General features: G+C 39.2%; 1 protein-coding gene across 15 annotated transcripts in view; it reads left to right on the top strand.

Moving 5' to 3' along the window:
- The window catches only part of smash (smallish), a 112,214-nt gene that overhangs the window by 91,757 nt on the left and 2,587 nt on the right, over positions 1–17,870 (top strand). For 6 of the 15 annotated variants that reach the window (XM_012488300.3, XM_086915382.1, XM_086915383.1 and 3 more), the window contains 11 exons: positions 3,130–3,278; positions 4,287–4,475; positions 4,576–4,863; positions 5,116–6,501; positions 6,993–8,003; positions 13,558–13,839; positions 14,174–14,401; positions 15,123–15,484; positions 16,231–16,579; positions 16,935–16,991; positions 17,170–17,492. In XM_012488300.3, coding sequence (XP_012343754.2) covers positions 3,231–3,278; positions 4,287–4,475; positions 4,576–4,863; positions 5,116–6,501; positions 6,993–8,003; positions 13,558–13,839; positions 14,174–14,401; positions 15,123–15,484; positions 16,231–16,579; positions 16,935–16,991; positions 17,170–17,492 — 4,523 coding nt within the window. In that variant the 5' untranslated portion in view covers positions 3,130–3,230. Of the gene's footprint in view, positions 1–42; positions 409–3,129; positions 3,279–4,286; positions 4,476–4,575; positions 4,864–5,115; positions 6,502–6,992; positions 8,004–13,557; positions 13,840–14,173; positions 14,402–15,122; positions 15,485–16,230; positions 16,580–16,934; positions 16,992–17,169; positions 17,493–17,870 lie in introns of those variants that run through there. The other 9 variants (XM_012488302.3, XM_086915387.1, XM_012488304.3 and 6 more) reach the window with 6 other exon arrangements.

The following is a 17,870-nucleotide window of genomic DNA, read 5'->3' as shown; positions in this document are numbered from 1 at the left end:
ACGTGGAATATATCGATTCGAGCCGTGAAGTGAGTCGAGCTTGAAATATAATATATCCGTGGTTTCTGTGCATTGGTTTGTTCGTTTGCGATTTCCTTCGAGATGGAGGAATATCGGGCGAGATTAGGCAAATGAAAATTAGGATTAGGATGGAAAATTGAGACGTACGAATATTCGAAACGAGGCGAACGCTATATTTTCTTATTGCATGTAGTCGATAGTTACCAAACAGTTATTTCAACGCAACACGTGACTTAACCTATACTTCGAACATAACCTTTTTCAAGAAACAGGAAACGCGCCGAGAGGAAAATTCTCGCTTAAAAAGTAAACATCTATAAACTTGGTTGGCGTTGTTTAAAAATACTTCTGCATGGATTACGATTCTTGTTAACGACTTGTGAAAAGGTAAATGTGTTTTTCTTAGTTTTTGCGTACTTTTTCCTTTTTTTTTCTTACCTCGAAAGTGATTAACCCGATGTTTCCATTTCCGTAACTTTATCGGTGTTGCGAGAATCTTGGGTTTTCATCGTGAAACACAAAGGGATTTATTCTCTGTTAACATTGAATTTTATGGTACAGTAGCTACGCGCGATACCTTGAAACTTTTACGAACAACGGAGTCATCCATGCATTCAACGAATTGGATGCATTGGCTCGTGAAGAGCGAATCGATAGAGTGATCATCTTTCTCGGAGTAATACATAAATTTCTAATGGAAGATAAAACTTTTGTTGAAGAATTGTCGAGCAAATCAAGGGAAGTCATCAATTTGGAAATAATTGAATATTTCGTTGTGCTACTTTGAGGTTTTCCTTTTTTTTTTTTTTTTTAAGTTATTATATCATAGGAAATATTTATATATGTAAATTTATTTACGTATTTAATTATTAGATTTATTTGGCGGAAAATGTAGTTCGTAGAGGAATGAAACGATTAAAATAGTGTAATGCCATTTTTTTCGTTCCCACGACGCACGCCTCTCGTATATAATAACCATTTCTTTCCATGAATAAACAAGCTCGCATGCAATTACACATGATTTTGCATATTCTCGTTCTCAACGATTAGCAAGCTTGGAGGCTATTACCGATTATTCATGCTATGCCTAAGCTTTCTTAGTTTCCTGTTTATTATGCACAGGTCACCTGTTTTTCTAATTTTCCGGCAAACATAATTTGTCGAATTAATAGAACGAAAGACACTTTCCTCCGCGTCATTGATACTACTATTATTTTTCTCTCGATATTATTTTGCGTCATTACGAAAAATCTCTTTGAATTTTCAAAAAAAAAAAAAAAAAAAGAAAAAGGATAAATACGATATTTCCTAGGTTTTTGCACGATTGTTCAAGGAATTAAATCAACTCGAAAAATCAACAGCCTTGAGATGCTTTCAGCTGATCACCGAGAGTTGAGGTTATACGTCCGAAATAGAACGTTCGCAACGGATGCATCGTGCAAACATAGCCGTTCTGTAATAATATTTACTCGACGAACGATATATGCCCAGCGAAATAAAGACCGGAAGAAATATATCGATGAAAGAAGTTGCTCCGTTATAGAAACTTTGTGTTACCTTCAATTGTACAACATTACGAAATCTTAGTCTCGACTTTGATTGTTTAAACTTAGAAATTTAAAAACTTATTAATTATTTGAGAACTTATTGAAGAAGGATAAGCGAAATGGAAAACGGGAAGCGAGGTGGATAATTAATTACACATCCCGCAAAATAAGTAATAGAATATGGATGTATTTCGCGAGAAATCATTAAAATGTATCATAAATCACTCGTATTAGTCTCGCTTCATTTTCTTCCACTGTTAACAATATTGGCCAACTATTACAAGGCCGGTGTAGCAGCACAATCATTAAAATTGCCTTTCTTAATTATCGTTTCGATATTTCGTCGCGTGGATGCATCGTAAATTAGTCAGTTCATTAGTGGTAGCGAGCAAAAGTCGATTCTCTGCCCTGTTCTGATAAAATAATCGTTTCTCTTGCTCCATTTTCCCCGAACGAATTTTTAAAATCGTTCTATCCGAACCAGTTTAATACCATCTTTCGTGCTCTTCTCTTTCGTCTACTCGGTTTATCTTTTCCACCGAAAGAATTCTGCAACATGGTGATCTTCGTTTATCTCGATAAGAAGTTAAAAAAATTTGCTCCCAAGATATTTGATATTTTTATAATTTGAACACTCTCCTTTTATCTCTATCTTCTTCTTGTTTGCTCCCTTGTCGTTGTTATCTTTGGATAATTAATTGGATAATTATTATAATAATATAAGAGTAATATTGGAAACATTGATTTATTCTATTATATTGATTTTCACAGAAAAAAATGTTATTAAATTTCCATCAGACTTGTTTCTTTCTTCTTCATCGTCTATTTTCATACCGGTCTGCTTTTTTGTGCCAAGTCTTTTCTCTCATTGTAAAGGATCTCCTTTCAATTTCCATTGTCCACGGTTTCGATATCTTTCCCTCTCTCAAGTTTTCAAGTCTCTACCCTCCTCTAGATTGCTCGGTTTTCCTTCAAGATTAATTGCTCCCTTTGTCGTGTCCTCCCTTTTCAAGATATTCCCCTTTCCATTCATTTCCCTTCTAATTTCGAAGTCTAGAAAGATCATTAAAAGAAACTAATTGATAGAAACAGTCTTTCCATTTAATAATAGAAATATGTAATTGACAAACCACATATAAACTTCACATCCACGTCTATCTTAAAAAAAAAAAAAAACATCAATTATTTCCCAGAAAAGAAAAATCACACTCGAATTCGATTAACGAATGATTCCTCTCACCTTATTTTAAAACCAACATCGTGGTTTTCCACAGAGAATCAACGTTCAAAAAATCGACTTTTTTACTCGTCTCTTTCGTCCAACTTCGCTCGATATATCGTCTTCAAAATCGACATCGACGATTTTTCATACGGGAAGGAATCACATTGAAAAATCAAGCAAATGCACGGTATACACATCGATTCCACCCTTCGACAACGTGTTGAACAGCTCGATTCATACGAAATCGGATAGCCTCCTCATAGACAGCCTCGATTTCTCTCGAGATATCGACCGACGTTCGGTTCGTCAAGTTTGTAATAAGATTTCCTGTTGTTCCAGGGACGAGGCGTAGGATGGGCCCGACCGCGCGAGCTGTCGTGCTACACTGAAGAGGAGGAGCTCCCCCGAAGAAGAGAGAGAGAAGGAGGAAGGAACGAAGGATGCCCGCCTCGCAGACCGCCGCCACGGAGCGGCGAAACGAGAGGATGGTGGGTATATATCCTTTCCACGGTTGTCGTTTCCGCAGGAAGCCGGCCGACAGAGGAACGTTAAAGGGGGTGCGAGATGAATGCCTCGGGAAATAGCGTCCCATTTTCCCGATGGAAGGCGCGAATGGAGAAGAGGCGAGCCGTTTTTGCAGCGAGTTTGGACGTCGGATAGTCGGAAGTTGTAGATTTAGTAGCGAACGTATTCATCGGTATTCTCGTTTTCACGAATATTCACGTGGAATTGAAAGGGATCTTTGTTTAACTGTTCGCGTTTTGCGTCTCGAAAATGAACGCAAAATGTGAACAAGTGAGATATTTAGACGAATATAGAGATTTTCTTTTTTTAAACGATTTATTTACTCGATTAACGATAATGATATATATTTTTGAGAAAGTTATTACTATGAGAGAATGTAAAATATAGTTTGATTTTCTTTTTTTTTTTTTTTTTGCAAAAGAACAAAGTCTTTACTAGAGCGTATGAAAGATTGAAAAGGGATTAATTAAAATGTCGCCCGTCATCAGTGACGCTTGTTTCGGTATGACAGTTAAAGGAAGAAAGAAACACAATTTTCCAGAGAGTCTGGACGACAATCGTCGTTAACTACCGCTCAACGATTCGCAACGATGTTCGCTTTTGAAAAGGCTTAGTACCGTAGGAGCGTGATTCCGCTTCCGGCTAGTCAGCGATGCCGTAACACAACAGTTTTTACTCGGTTATCGACGTTAAACTAGAATCTGATTACTTTTTTTTCCCTCACCTTTCCGTTCTCTGTGTTCTTATTTCGATTCTCATCGCACACTTAGTTCCACTCCCTTTTTGTTACGCTTCTTGTTCCATATATTTTTAACGAAACATTTTCAATTTATATTCGGAGCAAAAAAAAAAAAAATCGTATTACGGATAATTTAAAATTTCTGAAATCAACGTTAAATTATTCACGACAAGATTTTATCTCCAGATCATTTTAAACGTGTCTTTCTAATATGATTTCCTTACTGTTTCAGATCACACACGAACCGCCAAAATTAAAAACGACGTTGAAAACGCCTCCCAAACAAGCGACCAATCCTCTTCAGTTCGTCAAAGTAGGGCCGTGCTCTTTGTATCGCACGGCTCAGGAACAATTGCAAAAAGTTCAGGAGGTGAAGAAAATAAAGCAAGAAGTCCGCGATGATCCCGAGGATTGGCAATCGGTAAGATTCGACGCTATTTTCCGATAATGAAATTAAATTAGCCTTTTCTAAAAATAAAAAACGAAAAATGACGAGTAATTGTTTTCCTTTTCCTGTTCAGAATTTAGACAACTGGAAGAGCAGTCGAAGGAAGCGCCAGGAGCACATCATCGAGCGAGTGGTCGAGGTGAAGAAACTGGAGCTGGAGGAGCACGATCGGCAGCGTCGTCGGAGCAAAACTTTCTCGGAGATGATGGAGGAGAGGGGCAACAGGGGTCGGAAATTAAGCATCAGCCTGGCCATGTACCACGAGGAGGACGCCAACGATCTGAGCGATCTTGGTATAGGCACCAGCAGTGGGAAGAGTTCGGTTAGTGGAGATACACATGACGACACACATAGCGTTTTGGTAATAATTATATTATTGATATTTTATCACGATGCGTTGTTTAATTTTTTGCCAACGAAGCTTTCAACTTCAAATCCTAAATATATATTTTCTCGAGTCGTCTTCCCTAACATTCTTCCATACTAGATAAAGAAAGAGTGATAAGATCGAGTCGCGCATTTCACTTTGACTACTGATACTGTACTGCTGTATTAGCACTGCTAATTACCGTTATAATTGCGATGGAATAAAAACTGGACAAACTTCTTCCAGAGCGATAGAGACAGCGAAATAGAGAAAAATCACTCGGACGTGGACAACGTACAAAGCGAGAGCGTGATCCACAGCGATATCACGGCATCGTCGGCGACCACGACTGCAACCACGACGAAGAAATCTTTCGGTAACGGGTTTCACACCAGCCACAGTCACAACAACAATCAAGAATACGATTCGGCGACCACGGCGACGACCAGCTCCCCGGAGCCCGAGGAGTACACGTACGAGGGCGCGATTCGAGGTTACGTGTCGCGAGTGTCTCAAAACATACCGAGGCGATCGTTGGCCAATCTGGATTCGAAACTTGAGAGCGCGAAATCGACGAACGGCTCGAAGCTGAGCTTGGCCGACGAGGCGAAATCCACGATACCTGTGGTGAAGGTCGATATCCTGAAGAGGCGGGAGATATTCGAGAAAGCATCGCAGAAGAGCAACGAGACGAAGGCGAACAACAGGCTCTCCGGCGATTTCACCGGGACGAAATCGATCAAGGAGCGGCTCTCGAATCTGGAGAAGCAGAAGCACGAGGCGGAGAGCGGCGAGAAGGCGGGGAGTAAGGCGTTGAACAGATTATCGGGCGACATGAGCTCGATCCGCGAAAGATTGTCCCATCTGGAGAAGCAGGCGTTGGAGCGGGAGAAGAGCTCCGCTCATCGTAAACTGAGCGCCGAGGAGTTGGAGACGGTGAGACCGTTGCGGGACAGATTGTCCACCCTGGAGAAATACAGCAGCAGCGACGAGTCGTCGGCGCCTGGCGCGGCTCACGAGTCGCGGCACACGAACGGCGAGCTGTCGGCCAGATCGATAAAGGATCGTCTGAGCGCTTTGGACGCGGCCAGGAACAAGGAAACGGCCGACAAGAGATCGTCGGTGGGCAAGCACTCGCTCTGCTTCCGGGATCAAGAGAACAGAATCGACACGTCGACTCCTAGCGAGAGAAGCTCGTCCCCCGACTCGGAGTATCGCGTGCCGAGAGCGGCTTTCCACAGAAGCCTCGACTCCCTGGACGCGGACGCTTCCAGCGGCCCCGACACGTTCGAGCGCGTGCAAAGCTTGGAGGAATTGGATTACGGAAGGCGTTACCCGGCGTCCTCGTCGTCCGCCGAACTGTTGAACGACACCGACCGCGAGGATTCGGGTATTCACACGGCCGACGTGAGTTGCTCCGTCAGCCAGGCCGACGAGCCGGTCGACGAGGATATCGTGCACGCCAACACGATCGTAGAGAGGCAGGAGGTGATCGAGGAGAAGGCCGAGGAGCCACGCGAGGAGACGGCGAGCGGCGAGAAGGTCGGTGAACAAGAGCAGAGCACCGCTGTATCCGTGAACGAGATCTCGACGACTTCTGCCAGCCAACCGGACGCAGTAACGGCAAAGAAGGTAAGGCGTAACGACGGTGTTGCATGGCGATTTCTCTACTGGGCAAATCTACTGTTAGTTGTCGTTATATCGATTTGGCTGGCGTATGTAAAGAAAGCGAATCCATTGAGTGGGATATAATAAGTTCTGTTTGCTTTGTCGTTCGCGTACGTTCTCTTTTCCTATTATATTCGGAGTATATTACCGGAGTAATTATGTTATGTTGATCGTGTTATGTATTAAGTATCCGGTTCGAGTTTGTTTTGCGAAGGACGGTCGTCAAGTAATGTTAATTTTGATCGTCGTTGTAATGTTTATAAAAAAAAAAAAATATGACTCGCAATTCTATCTGTAACGTAAAAGATCATCAACGAAAACGTCGGTGTTACTTTACGACTGCACCTGAAACACATTTTAATCGATCGCGAGTGATAATCTACTATTCTTGTTGTTCTTGGCAACGGGATTTGGGCAGGTAGTACGATCTATCCAATAACTCTTTGGTTCTCTAGGGTACTGCTGACACTTCTGGGGAACTGTCGACTAACAAATCACAATCGCAGGCACACATAGAGGTTACTAACTCTAGTACACTTCGCTCCTGCCCTGCCACGAGCCGCCCGATCATATATCAAAGTCCCAAAGTACCTCCCCGACGTTCACCTCCCGAAACGCTTCCCAAACCGAAGCCTCCTGTTCCCAAAGAGCACACCGAGGCCAAAGTAGATTCTTCATCCTTCGTTGAAACGAACACCGCCACGATGTCGAATATCAAACTCTTCGCGGACGAGCAGGGGTCCGATCTCGGTGGCGAGGAAAAGGTTCAGAGCGTCTCGAAACAGGACTCGGCCCCCAAAATCACGAGCTCGTCCTCGGTGTCGTTAGACCCCGCTGTCGCGGACAGCTCTTCTCTGTCGCCCGCAAGGGTGGCAACCGTTCCAACGAACCTTCAACTAGAGTCTACCTCGAACTGTACCGCGAAAGAAGTTCAGAAGAGCACGCCAGTCACGTCTCCAAGAGCGGCATCCAAAATCCCCACCCCCCTTCCTCGTAAAACGATAGGCGCGAAATCCTCCCCGACCAGTTCCACGTCCTCTCTGAGCCCGCCCACCTCGCCATCCTCGCCCAAGACACCGTCACTCAAATCGAGAACGGCAAACGCGAAGAGCCCAACCGGTCAATCGTCGTCCTCTCCCCAATTCCCAAAAGCGTCAGAGATACCGATCCCCGTCGGTTCCAACGTGTCGTCTACGAACACGAGCATCCCTGTCGTATCTTCGAACCTGGAATCACAACAATCACATCCTCTGAACACATCCTCGAAACACATCTCGCACCCCACGTTCAGCACGAAACACCAGGTGACGGTGGGTGAAGAGGCACTGCCTGCGGAAAGACGACGAACGGTGGTGGAAATTTGCGAAAAGGTGGTGGTACCTCAGGGCAAGATACCTACAACGCCTCCTGTGACGCCATTCATCACCGTGGATCGCGTCAATGAGAAGCAGAGCTCACCGACCGAGGTTAGGAATCACGATCAGCAATCTAGCACCCCTTTGAGAAAGTCTTAAGGGGAGGGGAGAGCGAGAAATTCGTTCGTCTTCTTCTTCTTCTTCTTTTTTTTTTTTTTTTTTTTTTGGGCTATCCTCGCGTAGCACATTGTCCCCCGCCCCTGTCGTTAGACCTAGCTTCGTCTAACTTCCATTTAGATCTTGTACATAAGAATGGGCTTTAGAAACGGGGCGTCCAAGTGGCGGGATTTCTTGTTACTTGATCATGTATCCGTTTCGATAAAAAGAGATCAAAGAGTCGAGAGAATTTTAGAATTTTATCGCAAATAGTTTTTGAAATGAACTAGAAGAAGAGGAGAATAGAATTTTAGAACGAAAGTTACGGTAATTTCGTTAACTGGCCGTTAATGATAATGATATCGTACAAAATGATACAATCCCTCGAGAATGATATCGTAATCGCGTATATATAATAGAATAATTTATTAAGTTATTCCCCTTAACTTTCTTTCTTCTTCGAGCGAATGTTCATTAAAATAAATCCTTTTTTTTTTTCTTATTATATATCTTCTAATTATTTGAATATAACACGAAATTTTGATACGCGAATCGATAGTCGAATGTTGACAATCTCAGCCAGTTAATGAAACTCTATCGATCTATTCACGAGCTTATATCGAATCTATCTGAATAAATTTCTCATTGTCGTGCCTAGTCGATCGTCTCTCTACGATAATTATCGAATAACGAAGGATTTTCGAAGAAATCCTTGAAAATGAAATATCCGTATATCTGCCAGATCAGGAAAACGAATCTCGCCACTTAGGATTTCCGGATAATATAACCCGTCTTCGCCTATCGCTTCCACACGTATTTATTATCCGCCATTACGCACAAATCTCGCTGGAAACGAAGGTGTGAGACCATAGCTAACGATGTAAATAGACGACGCAGGAGCAAAACGTACATAATAATAATAATAATAATAATATTAATAATAATAATGATAATAATGATAATAATGATAATAATAATAATAATAATAATAACGATGATAATGATAATGATAATAATAATAATAATAATAACCCCAAGTATCGATTAGTAAGATTAGAATCAGGTAACCGGAAATAACGTGTATCAACCGGAGGTAAATGTAATATCAATTTCGTAAGAACATCGATAATCGTGGAAACGTAGTGGCCTAATCAAACAGGGAAATACGATTTTGGACTTAAGACACCGATGCTTAATACCGATTGATTGTTGCCTGATATAAAAAAGAAAGGGAGGGAAAAAAAAAGAAAGAAAAAAAAAAGGAAAAAAAAAGGGAAAAAAAAATCGAAAAATAATATTGTGATAAAAAAATTCATGAACATCGTGTGTGACATTTGATGAACAACGTTAATGATATTCTTAATAATATGATTATATTATTACACCGATTATATATTCTGAGCTATATATATATATATATATATTATGAAAACCAAAGAAAGGGCCAATTAGATGAAAGATAAAGAATCGTAAATATCATCTCAATTATAAAATAATCTGAATTTCATTTTAGATTAACTTGTAACCGATCTTAAAACAACCTGTCAACACTTGGCGCGCATCTAATGAATAATTAATCGATTGTAGTGTTTGGGAGAGAAAGAGAAAGAGAAAGAGAGAGAGAGAGAGAGAGAGAGAGAGAGAGAGAGAGAGAGAGAGAGAGAGAGAGAGAGAGAGAGAGAGAGAGAATGAAAAGAAAGAGAGAGAGAGAGGGGGAGAAATTGAATTGATAAAATATAAAATTCACTGAGATGAGAAATTTTCTCGTGTTATATTTTCATCGTGAACATTGAAATTTCATTGAGAATGAGATTTTTTGAAGCACGAATGAATCGAGGTTTCCCTCAAGATCAATAATCATTTCATTTCGGTACAATAAAATTTCTTTTATGAAAATTTCATACGAAGAACGAGAAGAGTTGGATAGACATAGGGTTCACTTTTGCTTCAAAGAATCTTGATTTCGCTTCAACGAATACACGAATAATCGCTATCGAATCGCTATCGCCTTTCAAATGAAACACTGCCGAGAAATTAAATATCGAGTTTAAAGTTTCAACACACCGATCACCATTGTCTTCGTCACCCTGAATTGTTCGAAATAAATGATGGAAATTCTGCTGGAGTATGTTCGAAACGCCTGAATCTCAAATAAAGGGGAAACGGTATAAATTTTCTGTCTTCCTTTTCTGATTTGTGACACGAGACAACCCGAGCCATCGTGAATCTAGATTTGTAATTTTTTACCGATTATCGAGTTAAAGTTAAACCAATCGTAAATATTTATCTTTATCTATTTTTACGATACAACGTCATCGCAAAAGCTCACGACTCGACACACAATTGCAGTCTATCGACGAATGTGTTCAAAGTGTCGTCCCCGTGAACCACGGATCAAAAGTCAGAGCGACATTTAATTATTACGAAAGATGCTCGTAACCGATAAAAATCGTTCTAAATCGTTACGATTAATCGTTCCAGTATCGCGTTTCTTATTTTATCGACGTACGATGCAATGAAGGAGGTAAGAGAATCGTGTGACGTTTCATCTGGTTTTAAATTAATTTTTTTAAAAAGTTTTTTTTTTTTATTTTGTTGATCGATTATATCTGGCTTGGTCCCCTCCCTTGCATTATTTTTCATTATTATTAATATCAATAATTTCATTAATATCGAGACTCCATTGACTTTGTAGAGCAATAAGAAAATCTTTTCTATTTGCATTACAATTTTTTTTTATCATTGTTATTATTTTTTTTTCTTTAATTTTAATTTTTTCCCTCTTCGCGTAAGATTTATATTGGTTGCTTGATTTCTCAAAAACGTTGGACGTTGTCATTTCCTATTGTTTCCTCGAGAAGAGTAATTATTCTACCAGCGGTAGAAATTTGGTTCGATCTTTTACCAGCTTGTCTGCTGTAGCATCGTCAATGATCATCGTCAATTTCGAGCAACTGTCATGAACCTAAGCTCTGCTAACGTGAAGAGGTAAGACGGTGCTTTCGATTGTTGAAGTTAGCGATAAAAGCCCCACGGTCATGCGTCTCCTTTACAACCGGATATTTAGTTATCCCGCTTATCGCTAGTTTTATATTTGCTATCGATCCGATGCATGGCTCTAGCTTAATTGATTTTATCAGTTTACCAGCCTTATATCGATTTTCTTAGTTTTCATTTCAATGCACAAACTTTCCTATTTTTTTTTTTTTTTTTTTTTTTTAAATAATTTTACACATTAGATTGCAGCATACACTTGAATGCATTATATAATAATGAATTGACGAAAAAATAATGGAATTATTTAAAATTTTATTTCCAACTCGAGTTATTTCCATTTCGACAAGAATTGATAACCCATCGGGTCATAGCGAAATCATGCAGAAAGTAATTAAACGATTGGCGATCAGTCTTCTGAGGTTGCCAAACATGTTCTTCTTACAGTGACGTTAAACTCTTCCATTCGCCGTAAACCCGGCGATCTTTGCACTTTGAATTATTAATTATCTTCTCTTAGCACCGTTTCAAATAGTCATAAATCGGTAGTTTCTCGTGATAACATCTTTATCGCAGCATCCGGTTCAGAGTAAATCGCAGAACAGATGATTTTTTTTTTAAATCATTTGCATTGTTTTTTGAATAAGATTAAATTTTTACGAAAACTTTGGAAGTATAATACAAGTATTTACATTCTTCGTTGTTTTATTTATGTTTGATTATTTCGAAATGAAAAGATAAATGGAATTAATACAATTGATGGCAAATTTTCGAACAGCTTTATATTATTTCTTATATATATATATATATATTTCATTTTCGATATCTAAATTCTCTTCTATTCTAATCTATTTTAATGATATTTGTATTAAACACCTCAAGAATTATATTTATTTCCGATAAAGAGATATATTATTTTTCTTCTTTACTTTAAAGTTTATTCGATCCATTTATCTTGAATTGGATTATAAAAGATTATAAAAAATGATACGAAAAAGATTTTATCTTTTTCTTATATTATTTTTTCTATTATCATTTCTCTTATATAATTATTAATATATGTATTAAATTTTTATTCTGGAAAGAATAAAAATAAATCATATTGAAAATATCTTCGTTGAAAAGTTTATTCATTGAACTTTTTAATCCAGAATAGGGAATACAGGATTTATATAGTCACACTCTTTTATCAATTACACTCTACCTATGAAGATTTAGATAAACGTTATCGTTATTGCCGAAAGATCTTATCATTTATTTGCTCGCACTTTAGTTGACGACATTTATATGATATTTGCACGAAAACTTACGAAATAGTAAGTCCGATGCATGATGGAAGACGAGTGCTTCTTGCGGCTGATGCATGTAATTATTGTGACTAAACGTCTTTCTAATTACAAAATAGCACAATTAATATTAATTATGGAAACTTACACAGTTAACACAAAAATTCTTCAGTTCATTTGATTCTTTTTATGCGTTCATTTTGAGAAAAATTTTATTCGAATTATTTGATTAGCCAAATTAATACCTGTTGTTTATTAGTGTGAATAAGTTTAATTTCGGATTTTTATACATTTCAAAGTGAAATTAAAACTGTTTTTATTTTATAACTTGGTTATCTGGTTTGATGTGAATAAGTTTAATTGATATTGATTAGTTTAATTGTCAATTTTCATAGATTAATTATTCTTGTCTCGTGTTTATCTTTGCACGTGGAAAAAAAAATCATAATAGTTATGCATGAACACCAGTACATCTGCGTCTATAGAATATAAAAAAGCAAAACGAGGCCCAAACGAGAATGCAAAATAATCTTCCATCCGAAACCACAGTTGCCTCTCAACTTATTGCTCGAAATCCAGTGTTTCTCAAGCTTCGTTTTACACTTATTCTTCTTAATATCTTCGCAACACTAATCGAAATAAACAAACTTAACATAAATTTAAACATCGTACGTATAAAACAATTTTTCATTTCCACTATAATACATTTTAATAAATTGAAATTCATAACCAGAAACCAAAAGCCAAGCCTTCCCTTCTTGCCACTACTTATAATCATTAATAAAAAAATAGAAAAATCAAATAACCAATCTAAACTAAAACCCAGAATTCACGAAGAAAAAATCACAAAATTAACGGAATAGTTATCAAATGTCAACAAATCTTATCGAATCTGGTTCGACGATTATACAAATAACATCGTTCAAGTCAAAACAGAAAATTCCCAGAAAAATTTTTACAAAGAAATTCGCGGCCATCGTCGAATAATATTTACACGATACATCTCCAACAATAATTTCGACTCGAATCTATGATAATAACAACCAAGTGTAATCAAGAAAAGAAAGGGAAAAGGATGGCCACAGATCGCGAAAGTTTGAGAAACCCTGGTCCACGGGCGTAGCGCGTCGATTTGCATAGAATGTGGCGTTGCAAAATTCGTGGCCTAGCCGCGAGCCCGTTTCGGTATACACGAGAAATACGAATAACGCGGTGCCGCGTCTCTTCAGGAACCGATCGTTATCGAGAAAGCGGACGACGAGGAGGCGGCGGTGATTTGCCAGCCGAGCCAGCCAGTCGAACACGAGGAGCACGAGGAAAAGGAAGCGGCGATGAACGTGAAGATCGAGACGTACGAGCCACGGATCGAGGAGGCGATCGACGTGCACGATGCACCTGAGAACGTCTCCGCGCCTGAAAGACCGACGACCTTGACCTTTGGCAAACAGGAAATGGCGAACACGGTGGACACGATCAGCCTGCTCAGCCCCGTATCGCCCATCTCGAAACAGGTAAGGTGGAGAACGATGCTTCCTTCCACCCTCAATTCGAATCGGATTGAAAGTTTGGCCATTTGCATTCAATGGTTCTTTATTCGTCCCTTGTTTCTGTTTTTCCCTTTCTAAACAGGTTGCATCGCTAATGAAGATTGTTTTGTAATGGAAATGATGAAAAAGTGTAATATAAATCTGTAGATAATTCGTTTCAATTTTTAATTATCTAAGGAAGAGGAATCTTGAAATTAAAAAAGTGACAATAAATGATCGTGTGAAATTTTCTAAAGAAGTTATTGTGACAATTTCGATAAATTTTCATTTCTCTAAGGATTTTGTTTTGTTTCGACAGATTTTGCCATTGAATCTATCCAGTGACGAGGAAATAGTGACAGGGTTGGCGTTTCCTCTGGGACCACCGACCAGCGTGGAACCACCAAAGGAGAAACCACCGCCGCCTCCGGTAGACGTCAGTGACGAAGAGAATCTTCCGGTGGAACCTCTCAAGAGATTGAACTCCACCCGCAGAATAAAGAAGGAACTACGCACAAGACGCTCTGATTTCCTTGGAATCGAAGGGGTACAGTTTTGTTTTTAATTCTCGCTTTGAATTATTCTCGACTTCGATGTAAATTGAAATATTCGAACGCGAAAAAGTGTGTACGAGAGTTGAAATTTTTTTTTTTCCACGACAGAAATGTCGACACTTGGATCGTAACTTTCGTTTCTTCTCACGAGTTTCCACCTCCTTCTGGTTGGATGGCTTTCACTTGTTTCCGGAAGTTGGTGTGTTTCGTTGGCGCACCCACGTTTCAAAAGATCATATCGCGGGCGTAACATCGTTTAATGATATTAATTGAAGCACGTGAATGGATTTACGTAATTCACAATCGTAATTATGCGCTGATGAGATTCCGCATGCTCGTTCATCGACCGCGATATGTTATAAGCATGAATTTTCCACGAACGAAAATTTTAGATTTTCAAGCTTCCTTATCGTAATCATAAAACGTGATATAAAATAAGAAACTGGTGAGAGAATAACAATTTTAACGTTGATCGCATATCTTTGGCAGATAAAAAATATTTTAAAATTAAAAAAAAAAAAATTATAAAAATTAAACTTTTAAAGAATTGAGATTAAATAAGTGACCATCATTCTGATATCAAAATGATATGACATTTGAAAATGAATATTTACACCTTTGCTTCATAATCATTGTAACAATCGAGAAAAGCATATTTGGAATCTCTTCGACAAACTTTCCATCACGAGCATCATCATCACCTTCAATTTCCAGGTAAACGATGACGAGCTGGAACGCGAGTTGACCCTGACAAAACCGCCAGACATGGCGGCGATCCTTGCGGAGGAGAGACGCATCGAGCAGCTTCATCGTCGCTCTTACGACACGGACAGCAATTACGAGCAAGACTCCAGCCACGAGAGAGATTCGGGCGTGGAATTGGGCCACGCCGAGGATTGGACTAAACAGCCTGTCAGCCCCGATATGTCTCAACACAGTCGCCAAAGTAGCGAACCGTTCGGGGCGAGTGTCACGTCTTCCGAAGAGGACGAGATCACGAAGAAAGAAAAGGAGATCATCGAAGTCCTCGAGAAAGAGGAGCAGTGGCGGTACGAGAACAATCGTGAGATGAACAGGTAGGAATTCCCCGAAACTATTTGTACGATGTGGGTGTAATTTTAAATCACGGAGGATGGTTGGAGTACAATCCATTAGATCGACCGTAGCTTCTCTATAGACGAATAGTATATCTCTTCTCCCTGTCCCTTGAGAACGGTTCAGGTGCAATTTTTCTGAATATCTTGCCGTAGGTAGACGATTCTTATCTTCCTTTTCTCTTTAATTTTTTAAATTAAGTAACAGGTGCTTGACATGGTGGGCACTCTTTCTTCGTATCTCTCCTTGGATATTTGCACGAAAATTTTTGTTGTAATTTCTTGTAGTTCTTGGAAGCATGTCGATGAGACCGAAGTTGCCAATAACATGATTATTTCTCAGACAAGTGTTTCACTTCTTACAATAACTTTTCAAACAAATAAACCGATAAAAATAATAACCGGCCTCTTCGGTGATCACCACGTATATATATATATCGATATTTCTATAAGAGTGAATTGTGTATGTAAATAATGAAACTACAATGAATTTGTATCACGGGATCAATAATGTACAATACGGTGATGAATAAAATAAACACTTTTATTATGAATTTTGGTCTTTTCCTGACTATCGCTTGACTATCGCTATCGCTATTATCGTTGTTGCTGGCTCTCCACGTTTTCTCAAACCTTACAAGCATTGTATACTACGTAGACAATTTTTGCGATGGGCAAGCCCATCAACAATTGAGTTGTTAATCAAGTTGAAATTCATGACGAAACAGTGACTTGGGCGAAAAATTGGCGCACAAGCTGCGCGAGCTCGAAGAGGAGAAGATGCAGTTGGAGAGGGAGCGCGCCCAGGAAGCGGCTCTGCGCCGACAGGAGGAGACGCTGCGCAAAAACGAGGACAACATACGGAAACAGGAGGAGACCGCGAGACAACAGGAGGTGGCGCGGGCTGAGGCCGAGGCGAAACGCGCCGAGGAGAAGAGGCAGGAAGAGGAGCTGAGGGCGCAAGCAGAAAAGCTGAGGATTCAGAATGAAATCGAGGAGGAGAGAAGGGTTGCCGATGCGCGACGTATCGAGGAGAAACGTATCAGGGATATGGAAAACCAAATTCGAGAACAAGAGGTATGGATTTTTCTTTTTTTTAATTTCTCTTCTTTTGATTATCCTTTTTTTTTGAGGGGTTTTGTTATGTGGGTGCGGATGCTTTGGAATGTTGTTCATTTGGAGTGAGATGTATAATTTGGTTTATGGTATGAGAGATTTGAATTTTAAATATTTTTTTTCTTTTTTTTAAATTTTCAAGATAAGCAAACGAATTTTCTCATTTATTATTATTGTGAAAAATATGTTGTTTCATTTCTTATTTTAAAAATTCATTTTCGCTGAAAAATAAATGCTAACTATTCTTCTAATATTGCATGCTGTAAATTAAATATATCGCACTGTTAACGGGAGAATCGTTGATAATTATTCGCAGAACACGTCATACGTTGGTGCTGGTACGAACGATGAAGAAGACGAGTTTGCTTACGGGGTAAGGGAACGTTTACCATTTTCTCTCGATGCTTGCTTCTAACAAAGACGAGGCAACCTGGCAAAAATTATACATTTTATTTTCCAAGCTTTATAAAAAAACCAAGATAAATATTAAAACATGTATACGTTTCTTAAAATAAATAAAATATAATCAGTTTTTTTTTTCTTTGGAATAGGAAGTCCTCAGAGTGAAAAGGGAACTGCTGCAGTTGCAGCAGGAAGAGTTGAAACGTCAACGAAACAATTTGGCGTATCGTGAACAAGAGCAGCTTAAGTTGGCAGAACAATTGCAAGAGCAGTGGAAATCCTTGCAGGATGTTGCGCACAGCTCCGCGAACAATATCCAACAGTTCAAGAATCAACCACCTGTAAATTATAGATCGTCTATGCCGAATCTTCAGCTTCAAGACGTGCAAAGAAGAAGACCTCCACCTCCTCCTATACCACCGGCTAAACCATTGCGTTTGATCGAGCAGAGACAAAGAGATGTAACTATCAGGTAAGAATCATACCATGTATATTTATCCATCATGTCGCATTCTGTTAATTTCAATGGTTGAGGTATTGAATTACATAGAACAGATGCAATGCTATGCAGTTCACGAAATTGCAATAGCGCATTGTTATGTCAGCGTTTAAACAGATCGCGACTAACAGGAAATGTAAATTAGAGACGGAATGGTACCACTAATCGTGTCACTTAATTTCCTGTTAAAACTTTCCGCTTTGTTGCGTCTGATGTAATCTTCTGGGCGACATACTGTTTGCAATTTCTGATTAACGAGGGCAGTCATTGGTAATCTTTGAACAGTCAATATACCAGTTGCATCACAATTTTTCTTTTTTTTTAACGAATAAGCAACGATTATAATATAAT

This window comes from Apis florea, unplaced genomic scaffold (genome assembly GCF_048593485.1).
Source record: "Apis florea isolate Af1SG1 unplaced genomic scaffold, ASM4859348v1 contig_3774_pilon, whole genome shotgun sequence".
NCBI lineage: Eukaryota > Metazoa > Arthropoda > Insecta > Hymenoptera > Apidae > Apis > Apis florea.
The sequence above is the reverse complement of the archived record's forward strand: the minus strand, read 5'-3'. Positions and strand labels throughout refer to the sequence as shown.